Here is a 17,775-nt window from a genome sequence, read left to right as displayed (position 1 = left end):
CTACATTTAGATTGATCCATTCATAAACACTTATCTGTCATCAGAAGTTATATTTGCAATGGATGAATAAGGCACTTAGAAAGAAAAACGAATAACATTTCTGATTTTAAAACACTAAATGGAGTAGAAAGACACACAAAAGTTAACCACTCTTCCATACTGTGAAAGAGTAGGCTGAAAAAACAGATTTTGGAATGTGTCTATATTTTTCTTTTTTTAGTCTTATCATCAATATAATCATCATTGATATAGATACATTTAAAATTTTTTAAAATTTTCTTGAGCCTGTTAATAGCAGCACTTCTAATGTGCCAAATTAACTAAAATCTTTACATTGTTTTCAATTTTGGGCTTCTGAAATAAGTTGAGACATGAAATAGGTAGAAATAATTTTGAAAGAAATGTCATTTCCAAGGAAACACAAAATTCTTGTAAGAATGTAATAGATCTGATTAATCCTATCTGTGATTCTTTTGATGAATTCATGGAAAGACCGGAAAATGTATGTGCCCATTAATTTACTCTCTGTTAACCTTATACTTGGAGGACTTTATTTGTTCGTCACTCTGGGGAATGAACAAGAAAGAAATGATTTATCTTTAAGGAATTTGCAGCTTACTAGAAGGGAAAGCAGTAATCAAATAGTCATATAGTTATATAATTAAAATAATGACATGTACTCCATGAATGTAGTATGTATGGGTGCAGGTAGTAAGGGAAGAATTGAGGGTTGGGAGTTCTAATTCAGTCAGGGAGAGCAGAAACAATTATCTTCTTGCATAACCTATGATTTGAAGAATAACTAGTTCCATGTGAACAGTTAAGGAAGTGATAGGGTTACTGGGTTTTCTAGGTAGAACAAAATAATGGCATAATGTAGGTCTGGTGGCACAAAGAGGGTTGACTTTTGGGAGAATTCAACTTTGATGAGACCACATGAAAATCCTCAAAGATTGCTCTACCTCTCAACCAAATCATCTGGCTAGCAAGATCTTTTATGGACTCTAAAAAAAAATTTTGGACACATCCACAGTCTTAAAGGCTTACTCTTGGCTCTGTGCTTAGGGGTCACTCCTAGCAGGATTCATTGAACCAAATGGCAAGGATCAAACCTGGTCAGCCACATGCAATGCAAGTTCCCTACCTGCTGTTCTATCTCTCTGGCCCCATCTCTGACTTTTTAGCGAAGGTATTTTTAACTAAAACTAGAACATCCCCTATACTTCCAATGGCCTCTGGAGGTCCAGATGAAGTAAACAGGTGAAATTCAAATTATTTTTCTAATTTTTACATAGCTGTAGAAGGTTTAATAAAAGAGATGACATGACTAAAGTGACAATATAGGAATAAACTCTCTATCTCTCTCTATATATACATATATGTACGTTATATAAATATATTATATCCTTCACATAATTCTTTTGTCTCTCTTCCTGTATTTTTCTTAGAAGTTACATCCAAATGATAAAGTTGTACTTGTTAAAAGTAATACACGCTCTTTTGATTACATACTTCTTCTAAAGAGTGATAAACTTCATAATTATATGCAGAGAGGGATCTTCGGTTTCTCTGGGTTTGCAAACTGCTCCCATTTTCCAGTGCTTTCTGAAGATCTTCGATGAGGATCCTGAATTTAAAAGGACAGATGTGATAAAATTAAATTAAGGTAAAATAAAAATCAGGTATCATATCAAAGCAATAAAAAGATTACATCTAGGAAAAGAAGGACAGAGGAGATGGGTAGATCTAAAAATAACAAATGTTAGGGAAAATGTTCTTTTGCAGGGAATAAATACTGTTCAAAAACTGGGAAATAAATATATAATTATAAGCAGGTGTTCAAAATGATTATAATAGTGATAATAATTACCATTGATTGAACTGTTCTAAGAGCTAAATGATGGATAGGAACTTTCACCATTGAGTTCCTCTCAGGAGCTGGGCATTTAGCTTCTTTTTTTTTTCCACATATGTGAACTTAGTTAACAATCTTATGGAAAAGCTTTTGTTAACTCCATTAAAAATATTGGGAAAATGAACTTCAAAAGGGCTAAGAATGGCCAATGTCACTTTGATAGTGAGTACGGACAGAATTTTAACTTGACTCTCAGCGCACATTCTAGCCTTTAGATTCTATGTCTAATGTAACATTATAAAAACTAGAACAAGACCATTTTCTCCACTTCCTTGCTGTTTCCTCCATTCTAGCTGCTTCTATCTGTTCCTATCCCTTTCATCACTACAAGATTTTCTTGTATTTTTATCTTGCATACTGACCCAAAAGTCAGGTGAGGGAAAAAAAAAAAGTTTTCTCCTGTCCTCAGGAGAAAACTGAAAAAAATACTAGTGCCAAGAGAAGTTATATCATTGCCTATCAGTATTAAGAATGTCAAGAAAAGTCAAGTTCTGCTAATCAAATTCATGTGTTTGGAAAATGAGGCTGAAGAACAAGGTGAGGAAGAATTAATGTTAAAATGGCTACATTACCTGAAGCAAATATGCAAATTTAATACAATATCTAGAAAAATACCAACACAATTATTCACAGAAAAAGAATCTTAAAATCTTGAAACTATTTGGAACCATAAAAAGAGAGTCCAACTAGCGAAAATACTCCTGATTAAAAAATGTTCCTGAGCACAAAATGAAGCACCAGAGTTTCTGACTTCAAAATATTATAAATCAACAGCAAATAATATAGCATAGTATTCCAGAAAACCAGATACATGTATCAATGCAAATCAGAGTCCCTAGATAAAACCACACATATATAGAAAACTATCTTTTGACAGAGGAACTTGTCATATAACGTACCATTTGTTATCTTTTTAATAAATAACCTGGATAACCACATGTAAAAAATAAAACTAGATTACTATCTAGTATCAAAATAAACAAAAGTTAAGTCACAATAGAATAAGGCCTTGGGCATAAGACCTCAACCCATAAAAATACAAAAGTAATATGCTCTGTGATTAATGCATTTGGAAGCTTAGTTCCAATGGAAATGAAAATAACCAAATAAGCGGTGCACTATTTTAAACTAAGAAACTTCTGCAGGGAAAGAAACTTAGATCAACTGTTAAAGCATATTGAGTGGGAGGGGATTTTCCATATCATACATATGATAAGGGTTTAATATCTAAAATATATGGAACTCAACAATAAAATATATGATTAAAAATGGAAAGAGTATTTGAATAGATACTTCTTCAAAGACATATAGATGTACAAGAAGAACATAAAAATGTTTATCAGCTCTTATTATGCAGATAAAAACATAATATGAGATATTCTCTCACACCTGTGAGAATCGTTATTATGTAAAAGAAACAGCAAGTGTTGGAGAAAATGCAGAGAGAAGGAAACTTATACATTGAAATTTATATTTGTAAATAAATAGGTACAAAGTTTCCTACAAATAATCAAAGAAACAAAAACCGGAAATTCTATAGATCTAGTTATTCTACTTTTTTGATAATTACCCCCCAAACAGATGAACAGCAATTTAAAAGATATATGCACTCATGGTTTATTGCAGATTATGTACAATAACTAAGAACAGAAAATAATTTAACTGGTCATTGTTTGATGAATGGAAAAAGAATACTGTTCAACTATATGAAAAGAGAAATCCTGCCACTTACAATAATATGAATGAATCTAGAAACCATATGTTTAGTGAATTAATTCAGATGGAGAAAGTCAACACATATAATTTTATTTATATGTGATAGCACTATAGCACTGTCTTCCCATTGTTCATCGATTTGCTTGAGTGGGCACCAGTAACGTCTCCATTGTGAGACTTCTTGTTACTGTTTTTGGCATATTGAATACGCCACGGGTGAGATACTTTTGGTAGCTTGCCAGGCTTTCTGAGAGGGAAGGAAGAATTGAACTCGGGTCAACTGCGTGCAAGGCAAACGCTCTACCCACTGTGATAAATAGAAAAAATAAATGTATGGACAAAAATTAACTTGTGGGAGTCTCCAAAGCGGTTCTCAGGGGTCCTGGGAGAAACTCCTGAAAATACTCAGCTAAGTGGGTTAAATGTTTCAATAGAAGAGGTGTACAATAACACGGTCATTCTTGTGGGCCATTGAGACCACAACCAATGATGCTTGAGGATCATTGAGTGCTGGGGATCAAATTCAGTTCCCTGTATATTCCAGGCATGCAGCTCTGAACTAGGAGCTATCTCTTTGGTTCCCCAAACCAACTTTTAATAAAACCAATTAATAGTCACTAAGGGAAGAGAGATAAATCAGACAAGGGGACAAATTTATGATGAAAAGTAGATGAACCTTCAGTGATGAGTTTAATGTAATATATACACATGCTGCTTTTCAATGATGTATGTTATGGTGCAACGTTAATTCAGTGGAAAAATACATACAATGCCGTCTTTGAATGACTTTCAAAGCTGATCTACATAAGTCATAAAATTTAAAAGTTATCCTGAATTGCCTAAAATACCTTTTTGGTCATTAATTAAATAGATTTACTTGGGTAATGCAGATTACAGAATATTTTAAAAAATTTACTCATTTGTTATTTACCAAATGTCCACCAGGGCAAAGTACTTAAACAAAATGAATCATCTGCTTACTGTTCCTTTTATTCAATTTTTAACTTTAAAGCTAGAAGCAAATTAAATATCAAGAAAAGGTGGGTGGCATAAATTTACATGCGTAGCTGCATATGGTCACTAAAATTATGAGTGGTGTATTATGTGCTGAATCTGAACACAATCTATATTAATATGTCCTTTCTTACCTTGAGGAAGGAAGTATAGCTTTATAAGGTCTAGCTTTATGATATTGTCTGCCCTAAGAAGCAAGTGAATCTCTGCCCTAAGAAGTAAGTGAATCTGGGGCTCAGCGATAGTACAGTGGGTAGGGTGTTTGCCTTGCATGTGGCCGACCAGGGTTCAATTCCCAGCATCCCATATGGTCCCCTGAGCACTCCTGAGTGCAGAGCTAGGAGTAACCCCTAAGCTAGACCTTATAAAGCTAAAAAAAAAAAAAGAAGCAAGTGAATCAAAGCTTCCTGCAATGCAAGACTGCCTGAACCGACCAAGAATAGTGCAAGTTTTAGTAAAATTGAATTAGTTATAAACTATCAACATATTTAAGTTAAAAGAGGCAAGTCCCAGACTTTTGTTTTTAAACCTCACCTGGCATCTACTCATTTATTTACTTTTTCCTGTCCCTAAAAAGTAAGGGAAAAATTTTTGCCAAAACCTATAATCTATACAAATCTCCTGAGTTCTCAGTTTGTAAAGATAAAAATAGGACTGGAGAGATTGTACAGGCCAGAAATAGCCCCTGAGCACCACTGGGTGTGCCCCCCGACCCCCTATACCAACCTCCCCTCCAAAAAAAAAAAAACAAAAAACATGAACATAAAATAGTTTTCAAAATGTTTAAACATTTTGAATTATATTTATAAAATCTAGCTGCAATATATTGCTTTTGTGGATCAATAAGAGGACAGACTTATTAAATATAATCAAGAGTAAACCACTTATTTCCACTCAAGAAAAGAACAATCTCTGACATTTATCTTTCAGAATTCTAAAATTTTGATGCTGATATATCTGTTTGCCATTTCTTAGTGAATTACCATTCCTCCTTTAGAAAGCTAATGTTTTTTCAGGAGGTTCAATATGACAAATATGTTAAGCTGGTTATGTTATTTATCCTTTATTATCAAATGACATATTACTAATGACATAAAGAAATTTCCAGTGGACGAATTGTTTAAATGATTCTAAAACAATAACATCTAATATTGTCTGTCTATTTGATATATAGTGGTGTCTAAGTATTTGTAGCATTTTCACCAAATTACAAAATTAGAAAGCTTTCAGTGTGAGGTTGTATGGAACTACTTTGAATTTCTTTATTTGATAAATAAAGTCTTAAACTTCTTTGTCTTCTTTTCAGAATTAAAATCCTCGTGTCCTAAATTGAGCTACATTTTGAATCTAGTCTATATTCATTTCTTTAGATCAGGGATTTCCAAAAAGACCTGCTTTAGAGTGACTTGTGAGCTTTAGTAAATAAGCTGCATTAGAATTTCTTCTTCTTCTTCTTCTTCTCCTTCTTTTTTTTTGCATTAGAATTTTTATGTATACATTATCAGTCCACCCTAAAAACTCACTAGCTGACTCAAAAACAGTATCAGGATTAGGCATTATTAATTTTGCTAACTATCTGAAAACCAGAAATTTAGGCTAATACAATTTGGAAATCCGTGGCTTTCAGTGCTATTTCAGGATAGAATAAACTTGGAAGAGAACAAACACAATCATGGATGATCCATGCTTCCTTTCTCTTTAGTATCTGTGCTGAAAATGGTTCACTCCTCTTAGCATTTATTTCTACTTTTCTACTTGCTTCTTGGATTATGGATCTTGAATACTGTAAGGGCTTGGAAATGGAAAATGTGCACTAGATTCTCTTGCATCCAGGATTCTGGATGCCTGTTTGTGAACTATTAAAAAGTAAGAAAGGCAGAGGCTGTCTCCTATTGCTGTTCTGGTCATGTTCAGGTTAACCATGACTGCTCAGAGAGACGCAGTCCAGTGTTTACCCACCTGCTCTATAGTGTGAGATATGGTTATGATAACATAGTGGAGCAGGGATGGTGTAGCTGCAACTTCCATGAAAGAGAAGTAAATACCTATTTCATTCAAGTCATTGTTGTTTTGCATCTGTTGTGGTTTGAACTGTGGCCCCTTTCAAATTCATATGATGACATCTGAGCCCCCTGAACCTCAGAATGAGAGTCCTTAATTGTCACTGTCACTGTCATTGTCACTGTCATCCCATTGCTCATTGATTTGTTCGAGTAGGCGCCAGTAACATCTCCATTGTGAGACTCGTTGTTACTGTCTTTGGCATATCGAATACTCCACGGAGAGCTTGCCAGGCTCTGCCGAGCAGGCGAGATACTCTTTTTTTTTTCTTTTTCACACCTGGCGATGCACAGGGGTTACTCTTGGATCTGCACTCAGGAATCACCCCTGGCAGTGCTCAGGGGACCATATGGGATGCTGGGAATCGAACCTGGGTTGGCCGTGTGCAAGGCAAATGCCCTACCCGCTGTGCTATTGCTCCAGCCCCCGAAGGCAAGATACTCTTGGTAACTTGCCGGGCTCTCCAAGAGGGGCAGAAGAATCGAACCAGGCAAGGCAAACGCCCTACTTGCTGTGCTATCGCTCCAGTCCAACCTTAATTAATTATAATTAATTAATTAAGATGAGGTCACTAAGATGAGCTCCTAATTCAGTATGACTGATGTCCTTATAAAAAGGAGCAAGTGAGGACTGGGAAGGAAGCTCAAATTACTAGTGCATGTGCTTTCCATATGGTACCTGAAGCACCACCAGAATCAACCTATGAGCAATTTATTGGCAGTAACCCCTGAGCTCTTTTGGGGTTGTTCTGGCTGTGACCCAAACAACACCCATCCTTCTACCCCTTCCCACAACGGAGATTAATTCAATATGGGAAGACAAAAAGTTCTGGAAATATGTAGGGAGCCATTTTACAAGCCCGGCTCTTATCCTCTAGTCAAGTGGAGGCTTACTTGGGATTCCTGTAACAAGGTCACCACTGCTGACCTACTGATCTTATCAGTTCACCATTCCTCTCTCACTAGCTAACGCCCATGCCTGATCTGCATTTTACTATTGTTCCTATGGGGGTCCAAGCATGCATACCGCCCCCTCCCACCAAGAGGTATAAGTATTGTAACTGCTGTGAATAAACTCTCTCTCCTCCTCCTTCTGGCTCTGCGTCTCTTCGTTCGGTTGCGTCCACTCCTTAGCCCCACGAAAGGTCCTCCCTGCGGGACAGGATGATGCCCGCAGGAGGGACCCCCACAGAAATAAATGGTATTGTGGTTGCACAACAATGTAAATATACTTAATATCACCAATAATTTAGTTTTAATGGTTTTAATTTAGTTTTAAGTTTTAATTTAATTTAGTCTTAATTTAGTTTTAAGTGGTGACTTTTAGGTCAGGTATATTCAACTACAGCTGATAAAAGGAGGGACAATTAGAATACAAAGACACACACCGAGAAAAGACTTTAGGAAGAGATAAAGAGAGAGAAGCTTCTGGTCATGGCCCTCAGGAGGAACCCACTCTGCTGACTCCTTGATTTTAGAGCTCACGTTTTCAATATCCTGAAACAATGACTTTCTGTTTTTAAGCCAGTGTGTGGAATCTTGTTAGTATAGTTCTAGTCCTTGATCACAGGCTCTTCATTTAGTAACAGACTGTATCTTCCTACAGGCTCTAAGAGCCCAACCTGAAAATTTAGGTAATTATGAAGTGGCAGGTCTAATTCTGTTTTCTTTGTTGAGTAGTTGACTGGAAACCAGCAGATTAGTGAGAAAAAAAGTGCAATGGAGTCCCCTGAATGATTTATGTAATGGTTATGTTTTCTTAGTTCTCTTTAGATTATTATTCTCTAGCTTATTGTTCTTATCCAACTATAAGTTTTCTTTATAACAGTGATTAAAATTATTAAGAACTAAGTAATGTCATCATTAGTACAAAATGACCTCCTGAAGTTTTTAGGGTGGGTGAACTGGTCTCAAAGTGTAAAATGCCATTATCTACTTTTACCTATCTTTAAAATGATAGAATTTTTATAGTGAATGAGTCGTGTCAGCTGTCACTTCATGAGAGGGGGTGATCACCTAGGGATCAGACACTTGGGGTCACATTATTCCTGCTTTAAAGATGACTTCAGCTCTATATTATGCTAAGTTGTACAGAGTAAATGACAATCTTTTGAAAATACCCCAGGCTATAATAAAAAAAAAGTCCATTAAAAATGATCTCTACCTACTGGTCCCATGGGAGGACCAAAAAAATGAATAATTTCAATTGATTGTTCTTCACAAGGATAACTGATTTAAAAGTCATTTTTAAGATCCTATTCTTGAGACATAATGTGTGATATTTTATCCTAGACTAATTCTACATAACCTATATTTAGTGGCAGGAAATAGTGACTTGTTAAAATAACTGGTTTATATTTTTTATTGAATAATAGTTTATGAAGCAAGTAGGCTGTTATCCGGCACCTATAGATATAATTGTCAAGCTCTTTTCTGCCAGAAATTCAGAGAATTAAAGCATGCCCTTTATCACTATAGCAATGACTAAAATGTGTTCAAGGAATAATAGTTTCATGCACAGCTGTGACTCTATTCTAGCAGCAAGGATAAAACACCTTTCTGCAAAAAGCATAAAGTATTTAAATAAGGCTGTAACTATTTTTCTAGCAGGACAAAATTTGTGTGTGTAAAGGGAAGGGTTGGTACCTAGCACCCTGTGGTCTGGGCTTCCACAGAGACTAGGGCCCTAACCACTGACCCATAGAATCACAGTCAGCTCAAGCTTTGTTCTGTCAGGAATATTTGTGCCAGTTATGATAGAACAAGAGTTTGATAAACCATCGGGATAATTGAGATTAGTTATTTTAAACCATGCTCCCTAGTACCCAGGCCAAAAAGTATTGCTGATCTGAGCATTGAATTTTCTGGCCTAGTTGTCTGATTATCTCTGAGAAATGCCCTCAGTGCCCCCAAGTACTGTATAGAAAGTTCTCCACCCTCCTCCAATGCAATCTCCCTCACCAAATCTAAAGGAAACTAGTCAATCCTTTTCTTGCTGGCTATCATTATAGTACTTGATACCAATTATATTTCCTCTCTGGGAAGTCTTTTCTTTCTCTGTTGACTCTTGTCATTATGTTCTGCTTGCTCTATTATTACCATGCCAACTATTCCTTTTGAAACACAGATCATTCAAATATTCAATTGAATTTGTCTACTCAGTCACTCAAGCAAGAAACTTGTACTTATCATCCTTGACCTCTTTTACCTACATCCAACTGAATACACAGTCCAAGTAATTTTGCCTCTGAACAATTTCTTAAAATATTCTCTTGATCATACCTCTCTGGTAACCCATGGCCTCACTTGCTCTTGTCTGGACTACTGTTAGAGTCTCTTTTACCAGCCCTTCACCCTAGTTACGTGGGGCTTCTTTGCTAACATTCTCTGATGGTCTGACAAGACACACAGAATAAGGTCTGAGTTTCTACTCTTGTGTACTGGGTTTCCTATATCTGGCTTTCCCTATGCTCTGCAGAATCTTTACTTTCTACTCTCTCTTTGCACAGTAATGATGTTGGCAATTATCAGTTCCATACACACACGCCAAGTGTCCTTTTCCCTTTTCTCCAATTGTTCCTGCTGTCTGCAAAGCCTTGATTCATGCTATGCTTAACTGACACAGCTCATACAGAACCCTTTCTTTATCTCTTACTTCCTATATATCTTCTATTACTAAGTTGATCTTTTTACCTCACACAGAAAAAAAAAATTCTGTGGTTTCACTGATCACACAGTTTTAATGGTGAAATAATAGGTTAATGTAGTTGCTCTACCCTATAATATTAACAAGATTTCTTGGATGCAACACAGTTTTATTGGTTTGCCCAGTAGAAAAAGATAGTATATGAAACACTTTTAGAATCACTCTTTAAATAACCCAAATACAACCATCATTCAGTTCAATTTAGTACAAACAAATCAAGCAAGTGAAAAGAATGGCTTACTTGTACTGAATGTTGGTTTCCTGTAAGAAGGCTAACAGGGTCCGGCAACCACTTTGGGGAATATGAACATCAGTAACAGTTCCCTCTGATACATAGGAGATACTTCTGGGCTGCCACAGGTCCACCTATAGTGCAGGAACCAACCTATAATTTATATTCAATGTAGGTGGGGAAAGATCCATGTCACAACGTCAAGCACATTTTTTTAGTCACATGTTATAACAGCAAACACATTTTTCAATTAGACGCAATGCTTGAAAAATCACAATATAATTCTTTTTTTACTTGGTGTCTAGACTATATTATACACATATAGAATCTGATTAGAGGGCTCTAGATTCCGCAGGAGTTAAAGACACTTGACTTGTTTGAGGCTGACTGAAGTTTGATCCTTGACATCATATATGATCCTTGAGTATAGCTAGGACTGACCCCTAAGCACATAGTCAGTGGTATGCCCAAAGCACTGCCAGGTATGGCTCCCCGCACCCCCCAAAAATCTCATTAGAATTTATAAGTAATAGTTTAATAACTAATTAAAGCAACAATGTTAAAATGAGATAAAATCATTATAAGTATTTTGATATGTTTAAAATTATTTATCACACAAATACTTGAAAAATATAAGAAAAAAGCAAAACATAAGTGACCTTTCTCCCACTATACAAGCTAATTGTGATAGAATAGCAACAGTTGGAAATTTTCAAAGGTTACCAAATGTTTAACAATGACTTTATCACATGTAGAACTTAAAATTTTTGGAAGGGCTATACCCTTTCCTCTCAGAGCTTAATCCTAGATACGTGCTTAGAGATCACTTCTGGCCGGCTCAGAGAACCATTTGGGGTACAGGGATGGAATACGGGTCAGCCATGTGCAAGACAAGCACTCTACTCACTATACTATTGCTCTGCCTTGCCCTAATGTTGAACTTTAAATGGCTACTAGTGGTTATAAAGTTTAACCAAAATTCCACATGCCTTCATATTCCTCAACATACACTTTTTACAAGTTCTTGCTCAACCATCACATTGACAAGAGGAGGACTTGTCAATGAGGGTTGGTCTTGTGCTTTTACTTTGTTCTTGAGCACCTTGGACTTCTTTTGTTATTATTCTTACTTTTATAATAATACAAATTTTATTTGCACAAAATATTTGTGCATTTGGTTACCAACTCATTCTAAGTGCCTAGAATGTTGCCATGTACATATTAGCAACTCAATCTTCATTTGTTGCATGAGGGTAGATCCTATATAGTACATGGACATTCGCTACATATTGATCACATGTTCAGTGTTTTTCAGGAAAGCAGCAGTCACGACTGGTTTACCATACTGTCTCCAGAGGTGCCTCTATTATACTCCACATGTTGTTAGGAGCCCCACATTCATGGAAAGAAATATGAAAAACAAGAAAGTGGGAAGCATCTCACTACCTAATTTGAATCTATGCTATAAAACCATAGTAATCAAAGTAGCATGATACTGAAATAAAGAAAGCTTCTCTGACCAATGGTCAGGATAGAATATACAAGGATATATGACAGCTAATTTTGACAAAGGAACTGAGAGCATGAAATGAAAGATAGCCTATTTGCAAAATTGGATAACCACATACAAAAATGTTAAATATAGATCCATATTTCACACCTTACACAAAAGGCCACTCAAAGTGGACCAAAGACCTTGACATAAAACCTGTATTTAAAAAGTACATAGAGGAAAATATTGTCAGAATGCTCCAAGTCCTAGAACTCAAAGGAGTCTTCAATGATATGATACCATTGGAAAAGGCTACAGAATCAAAAGTAAACAAATGGGAGTACATCAAACAAGTTTCTGTATGACAAAAGAAACATAGGTTTGAACTAGATGACAGCTAAGTGGGAGAAAATAATCTCACTCAACACATCAGAAAAATGATATATAGAGGATATATAAAGTATTCACAGAGATCAGCAACAACAACAACAATTGTGTAAACACAAAAGGGCAGGGGTGCTCTATCTCTCTCACCGCCCATGTTCAGTTTCGGTCATCTCACGCCACTTCCCCCACCCCAGGGAGGTCAATGGCAATGGGCAGGCGAAGGAAGAAAGGGCCAGGCTGGTTGGTCTCAGTTGCAGTTTATTCCATTCCCATCTCCATTCTCCTCTGATTGTCCTTCTGCTTCTCCCTCCCCCATGCTACTTCAATCTCCTTCTCGATCTCTCATCATTCTCCTTCTGCCTCCCTCATTTTCCTTCTTTTCCTGGCTCTGGATCTAGATCTGGATCCGGAACTCCCAGCCCACTCTTACAGTCTCATTAAATCCCCAAAGCATGAGGTGTTGGGGCTTACACCTAGGTGTGGTCATACAACCAATAGGGTTAAAATTCTTCCCTCATGGGAATGCTGTTTCTAGGACAAATTCTCACACAACAAGATGACCCATCTAAGGGCGAAATACCATCTAGGGATGTGTTTCTTCTTTCTTTAGTCCAACAATCATTTAAACATACATCTTAATTCCACTTCTCAATATTATTCATTTTGTATGGACACAGTAAGAGATATATTGAGCTTATAGAATTGCTCTCCTAGGGCCATCTCGATCTCAAACTACAGTGCCCAGGCCAGATTAGTATTTCCTATCCCTAGCAGGGTTCTTATCTCGTCATTACTTTTGGATCATGACAGCATTTGTCCATGATCAAGCTCTTAACTTATAGTTAAGAATCGTGGCACTTTGGCCTGGCTCATTTCAATGCCAGGGTAGCTACAGCTTGCCCTGGGTCCATTCAGTCCCTCGTTGAGACCCTGCTTTTGTGGTGCTAGGAACTAAGGGCAACAGAGGCTTAAGTCGAGAAAGCAGATGCCTGGGAGGGAATAATATTCAAAGCCAATTAAACCCCAAGTTACAAAAGCGTAATATTAACAGTCTTCCTTTGCCCATAAAAAAAGGACATTGCTTTAAATTAAACTATTCAAAAGACATAAGGAGAGGAGAAAGGCAATATTACACTCATACATATAAAATCATAGATTTCTGAGGAATCTGACCTTACAAATTAACAGAGTCTGATTAGGGGGATAAGGTGATAGACCGGTTGGGGAAGAAAGCGTGGAAAGGAGTTTACAGATAGACACAGTGGAATGGACGAGCGTCAGGAACACTGTGATAAACCTGAGCTCCCTCTGGCAGGGAAATAGGATATATCAATATTGTCCTAAAATGTTTAGAGCTACATTCCAATAAACAGAGGAATGGAGGTGCTTCAAGAGCACTGTGATGGGTATCACCCAAAAAACTAAGCTCTCTGTAGCAAGGGAGAAAGGACAAATCAATGTTATCCTACAAACAATAACAACAACAACAAAGCCCCATCAAAAAATAGGGAGAGGAAAAGAACACTTTTCAGAGGAAGACCAATGGATGGCCAAAAGGCACATGAGAAAATGCTTACCATCACTTATTATTAGGGAAATCCAAATCAAAGCAACAATTAGATATCATCTTATACCAGTGAGAATGGCACATATTAAAAATACTGGGAACAATCTTAGCTGGTGGGGATGTTGTGAAAAAAGGAACTCTGATCCACTGCTGGTGGAAATGTTGTCTTGTCCAACCCCAATGGAAGACAATTTGGAAAGTACCTAGTAAACTCAGAATTGAGATCCCATATCACTCAGCAATTCCGCTTTTAGGTATCTAGCCACAGGACAGAAAAAACATTCATTCCAAAGAATGTATACTCACCATAATTTATTGCAGCACTTAGTATAATAGCTAAGAGTTAGAATCAACCTAGATGTTCAATGACTGCTAAGTGGATCATGAAGATGTGGCATATATACATAAAGGAATACTACACAGCTGTGAGGAATGATGAAATCATGCAATTCATGACACTGTGGTGGAACTGGAAGACATCATGTTAACTGAAGTAAACCAGAAGAAGAAGGATAAATACAGGATGATATCACTTATATGTGGTATTTAGAATAACTGGATGAGGGAATGCAGTGTTTTAAAGGGAGTGTGTGTGCCCCAATCAACTATGGCCCCAGTGTATTGTGAGGAGAAGGAAAGAGTGGAAGGGAGGGGGAGAAGAGACAGATAAGAAGCAACAAGGTCCAGGTTGGGGAAGTCAGTTACAAAAGTTGTGTTAAGGAACAATAGAGGCAAATATCCAATCCACAGAGTCAACAAAACTGAAGTCAAGAGATCCAAATTTTAACAACCAAACATAGAAGGTGCCTCTCAAGAGGGTTGTCTGGAGGTGGGAGCATATTGGAGGAAACCTGGAACATTGTGGGAGGGAACCTGACGCTGCTGGTGTCAAGGGAATGTGTGTGCAATCACTGTTATCACTGTATCACTGTCATCCCATCGTTCATCAATTTACTCGAGCAGGCACCCAGGCACCCGTAACGTCTTTATTCGTCCCAGCCCTGAGATTTTACCAGCCTCTCCTTACTCGTCTTTCCCAACGATTGGAGGCTCTTTCAGGTTCAGGGGAATTAGACCTACAGTTAGTGTTTTTAGCATATCGAATACGCCACTGGTAGCTTGTCAGGCTCTGCCCATGCACGTGGGATACTCTCGGTAGCTTGCCGGGCTCTTCAAGAAATATATATATATATATACACACACACACACATATGTATATATATATTAATCTCTATGATTTGTTGCCTACTGTCTGAACTCCATCAAATATGGTGTGGTAATTATGAAAAAATGGGTAGGAAGTGTCTTATAATGTGTCTGGAAAGAGGCCTGGAGAGTGGTGGCAGTTGAGTAGTGGAGGTCAGCTGCTGGGACTGGGTCCCTTGGGGCAGGGAGGGTTCTTACCCACCCCCCTCTGGGGCACCCTGAGTGAAAACAGCCTGGCATAGAGTTCCGTGTATGCAGTCAGTCCTGTAATATTGTATGTTCAAGACTCAACTATGAATATTTGTAAATCAAGGCACTTTAGTAAAAAACATTCTAAAAAAAAAGAATACAGATTGGTCTCTCTGGAGGCCTCCTCTGTGTCAGTCTGACTAGTGGACTTTGATTAAACTGCCTTTGCTCTCCCTAAACCATAGTAGTGTAAATTCTTTAACCACCCCATGGCTCACACTGAGCAGGATCTGGGTTTGAACACCTGCACCTAATCCTTCAAAAATATTTTATAGCTTATTGAAATAAAAAAGAAAGTTATAAATTTACCTTTCTTCTATTCAACAAGAAAGCTGTGCTAAATAATGGTATAATTTAATCTTGAATAAGATAGAGAAGCATTTATTTGAGAAACAAAGTACCTGTTTTCTTTCAAAGCACTGACTCCTCCACTAAATTGCAAGGGCAAATTCTGACTCAGCTAACCTATTAGCCCAGCAGTTAAGGCAAACAGAAGGGTGGGGCTGGAAGGGACCCTGAGAGGTCATTGATCCATCTGTCAGCCCTGAGGCAAGGATTTATCCAGGACGGAACCAACTGTCCTCAGTGGATGCATCTGAACTACATCTTTCAAGTTTCTAGAAAAGGAGAATTGACAGCAACCTAATTCAATTTCTATCTACATTTATTAACACTGTTAAACTTGCATATTTTAATTGGCCTGTTTTTTAGATAGGAGTTATTACCTTTTTGCCTTTGGAAGATAAAAACCTGTTACCTTTTGCTTTTATTTATAGATTAGATATTTTAGACTGCTAATCAGCTTTGGGGTTTGGCCTTTAAGCCCATTACTAAGGCAGAATTTTTTATATTAAGATATGATGTTATTCCTCAATGCCAGTGGAGAAAAGTATGCTGTTTTCAGAGGTTAAGGGCCATGGAAACCTAAAGTAATATGAATTAAACCTGAAAATGAGCAAACAAGTCCTATTTTTCTGGATTACATGCTAAAATAGAATCCTCATTCTATAGAAAAAAGTACCTGATCATAGGAAAATTCCATGGAAGTAAAATATCCTGAGATCTAACTCAGAGTTGATTTTTTTGCAAATTAATATCATCATAAGGAAGACAGCAACAACACCAAGTTTTTAAAATCAAATATTGCTTTTTGTTGTAATATTAAGAAAAACTAAGATGAATTATTAACATTTTTCCAGCAATAGGTTTTGGAAAATGTACTTGGATAGGCCACCTGGACATTTTGATCTGTGTGACCAGCACATGCCTGTATCAAGTCAAAAGTGAAAATGACTTACTTAGCTAGCACCATCCATTTTATAAGAACTCTAATATTTTAAATAAAACCCTTAGGTAGAAATTAATTATAGCAACATTAAACGAACTAAAAGACTCAAATTCATAGAGATGAAATCATGTTTCCCAATGATGTACAGTGACAAATGGGTGCACAGTATATGCCTGATGCCAATGTCTTCTGGTACTATAAAGATATAGTACCCATGTAATTTCTTCTGGTAACGGTTTTCTTGGAATTTCATAGAATAAGGTACAGCCTGTTTCATTTGTTTGTTTTTAGTGGTGGGAGTGGTTACAATTATATACTTATAGAAGTATGAAGCAGATACCCCTGAAACTCCATAATTCTGTAAATCAAATAAAATATTTAAAAAAGAAAGGTGAAAGGTGGGAAGGAAGAAAAAAGAAAGAAGTTTGGAAGAGAGAAAGGAGAAAAGAAAGAACAAGACCCAGCCACCGTCTACTTAAGCTCCCACACAGCCAGGATCCAGAGACACACAAACCAACCTCGGACCCGAGCAACTTGCAGAGATAGCCCTGGACTTTGCAATAGGCCGTTTCCGCTGGGCAGTTCCAGACCGTCGCAGGTGCTGTCCCTCATCTGCCCTCTAGGAACTTGGAAGGTCACCATTTTCTAGAAACCAGGGATAAGTTCTAGATGGCGTCAGGCCTCACGGGACGGGGAGAAGCAGGCACTCCTCCTTCCCTCCGCCTGATGGAACTCTGAGATGAACCCAAACCTGGCCACCGTCACAGCCAGCTCCCACACAGCCAGGATCCATAGACACACAAACAAACCTCAGACCTGAGCAACTTGCTGCAGTGACCTCTTCAGACCCTAATTATTAAATTTTTTTGCATTCATAATAAACAACACCAAACGCATTGTCTAGCATTGCCTTTTTGGCAGCTGTGAGTGGTGGTGGGTCTGG

General features: G+C 37.3%; 1 protein-coding gene across 1 annotated transcript in view; it reads right to left on the bottom strand.

Annotated features, from left to right (window-relative positions):
- CPA6 (carboxypeptidase A6) overlaps window positions 1-17,775 on the bottom strand; it is a 252,777-nt gene that overhangs the window by 57,414 nt on the left and 177,588 nt on the right. Inside the window, 2 exon segments of the mRNA XM_004602408.2 lie at window positions 1,513-1,627; window positions 10,653-10,777. Of these exon segments, the coding sequence (XP_004602465.2) occupies window positions 1,513-1,627; window positions 10,653-10,777 (240 nt within the window).

Source organism: Sorex araneus, chromosome 2, assembly GCF_027595985.1.
Source record: "Sorex araneus isolate mSorAra2 chromosome 2, mSorAra2.pri, whole genome shotgun sequence".
NCBI classification, from domain to species: Eukaryota; Metazoa; Chordata; class Mammalia; order Eulipotyphla; family Soricidae; genus Sorex; species Sorex araneus.
This window is presented reverse-complemented; position numbering and strand designations above follow the sequence as displayed.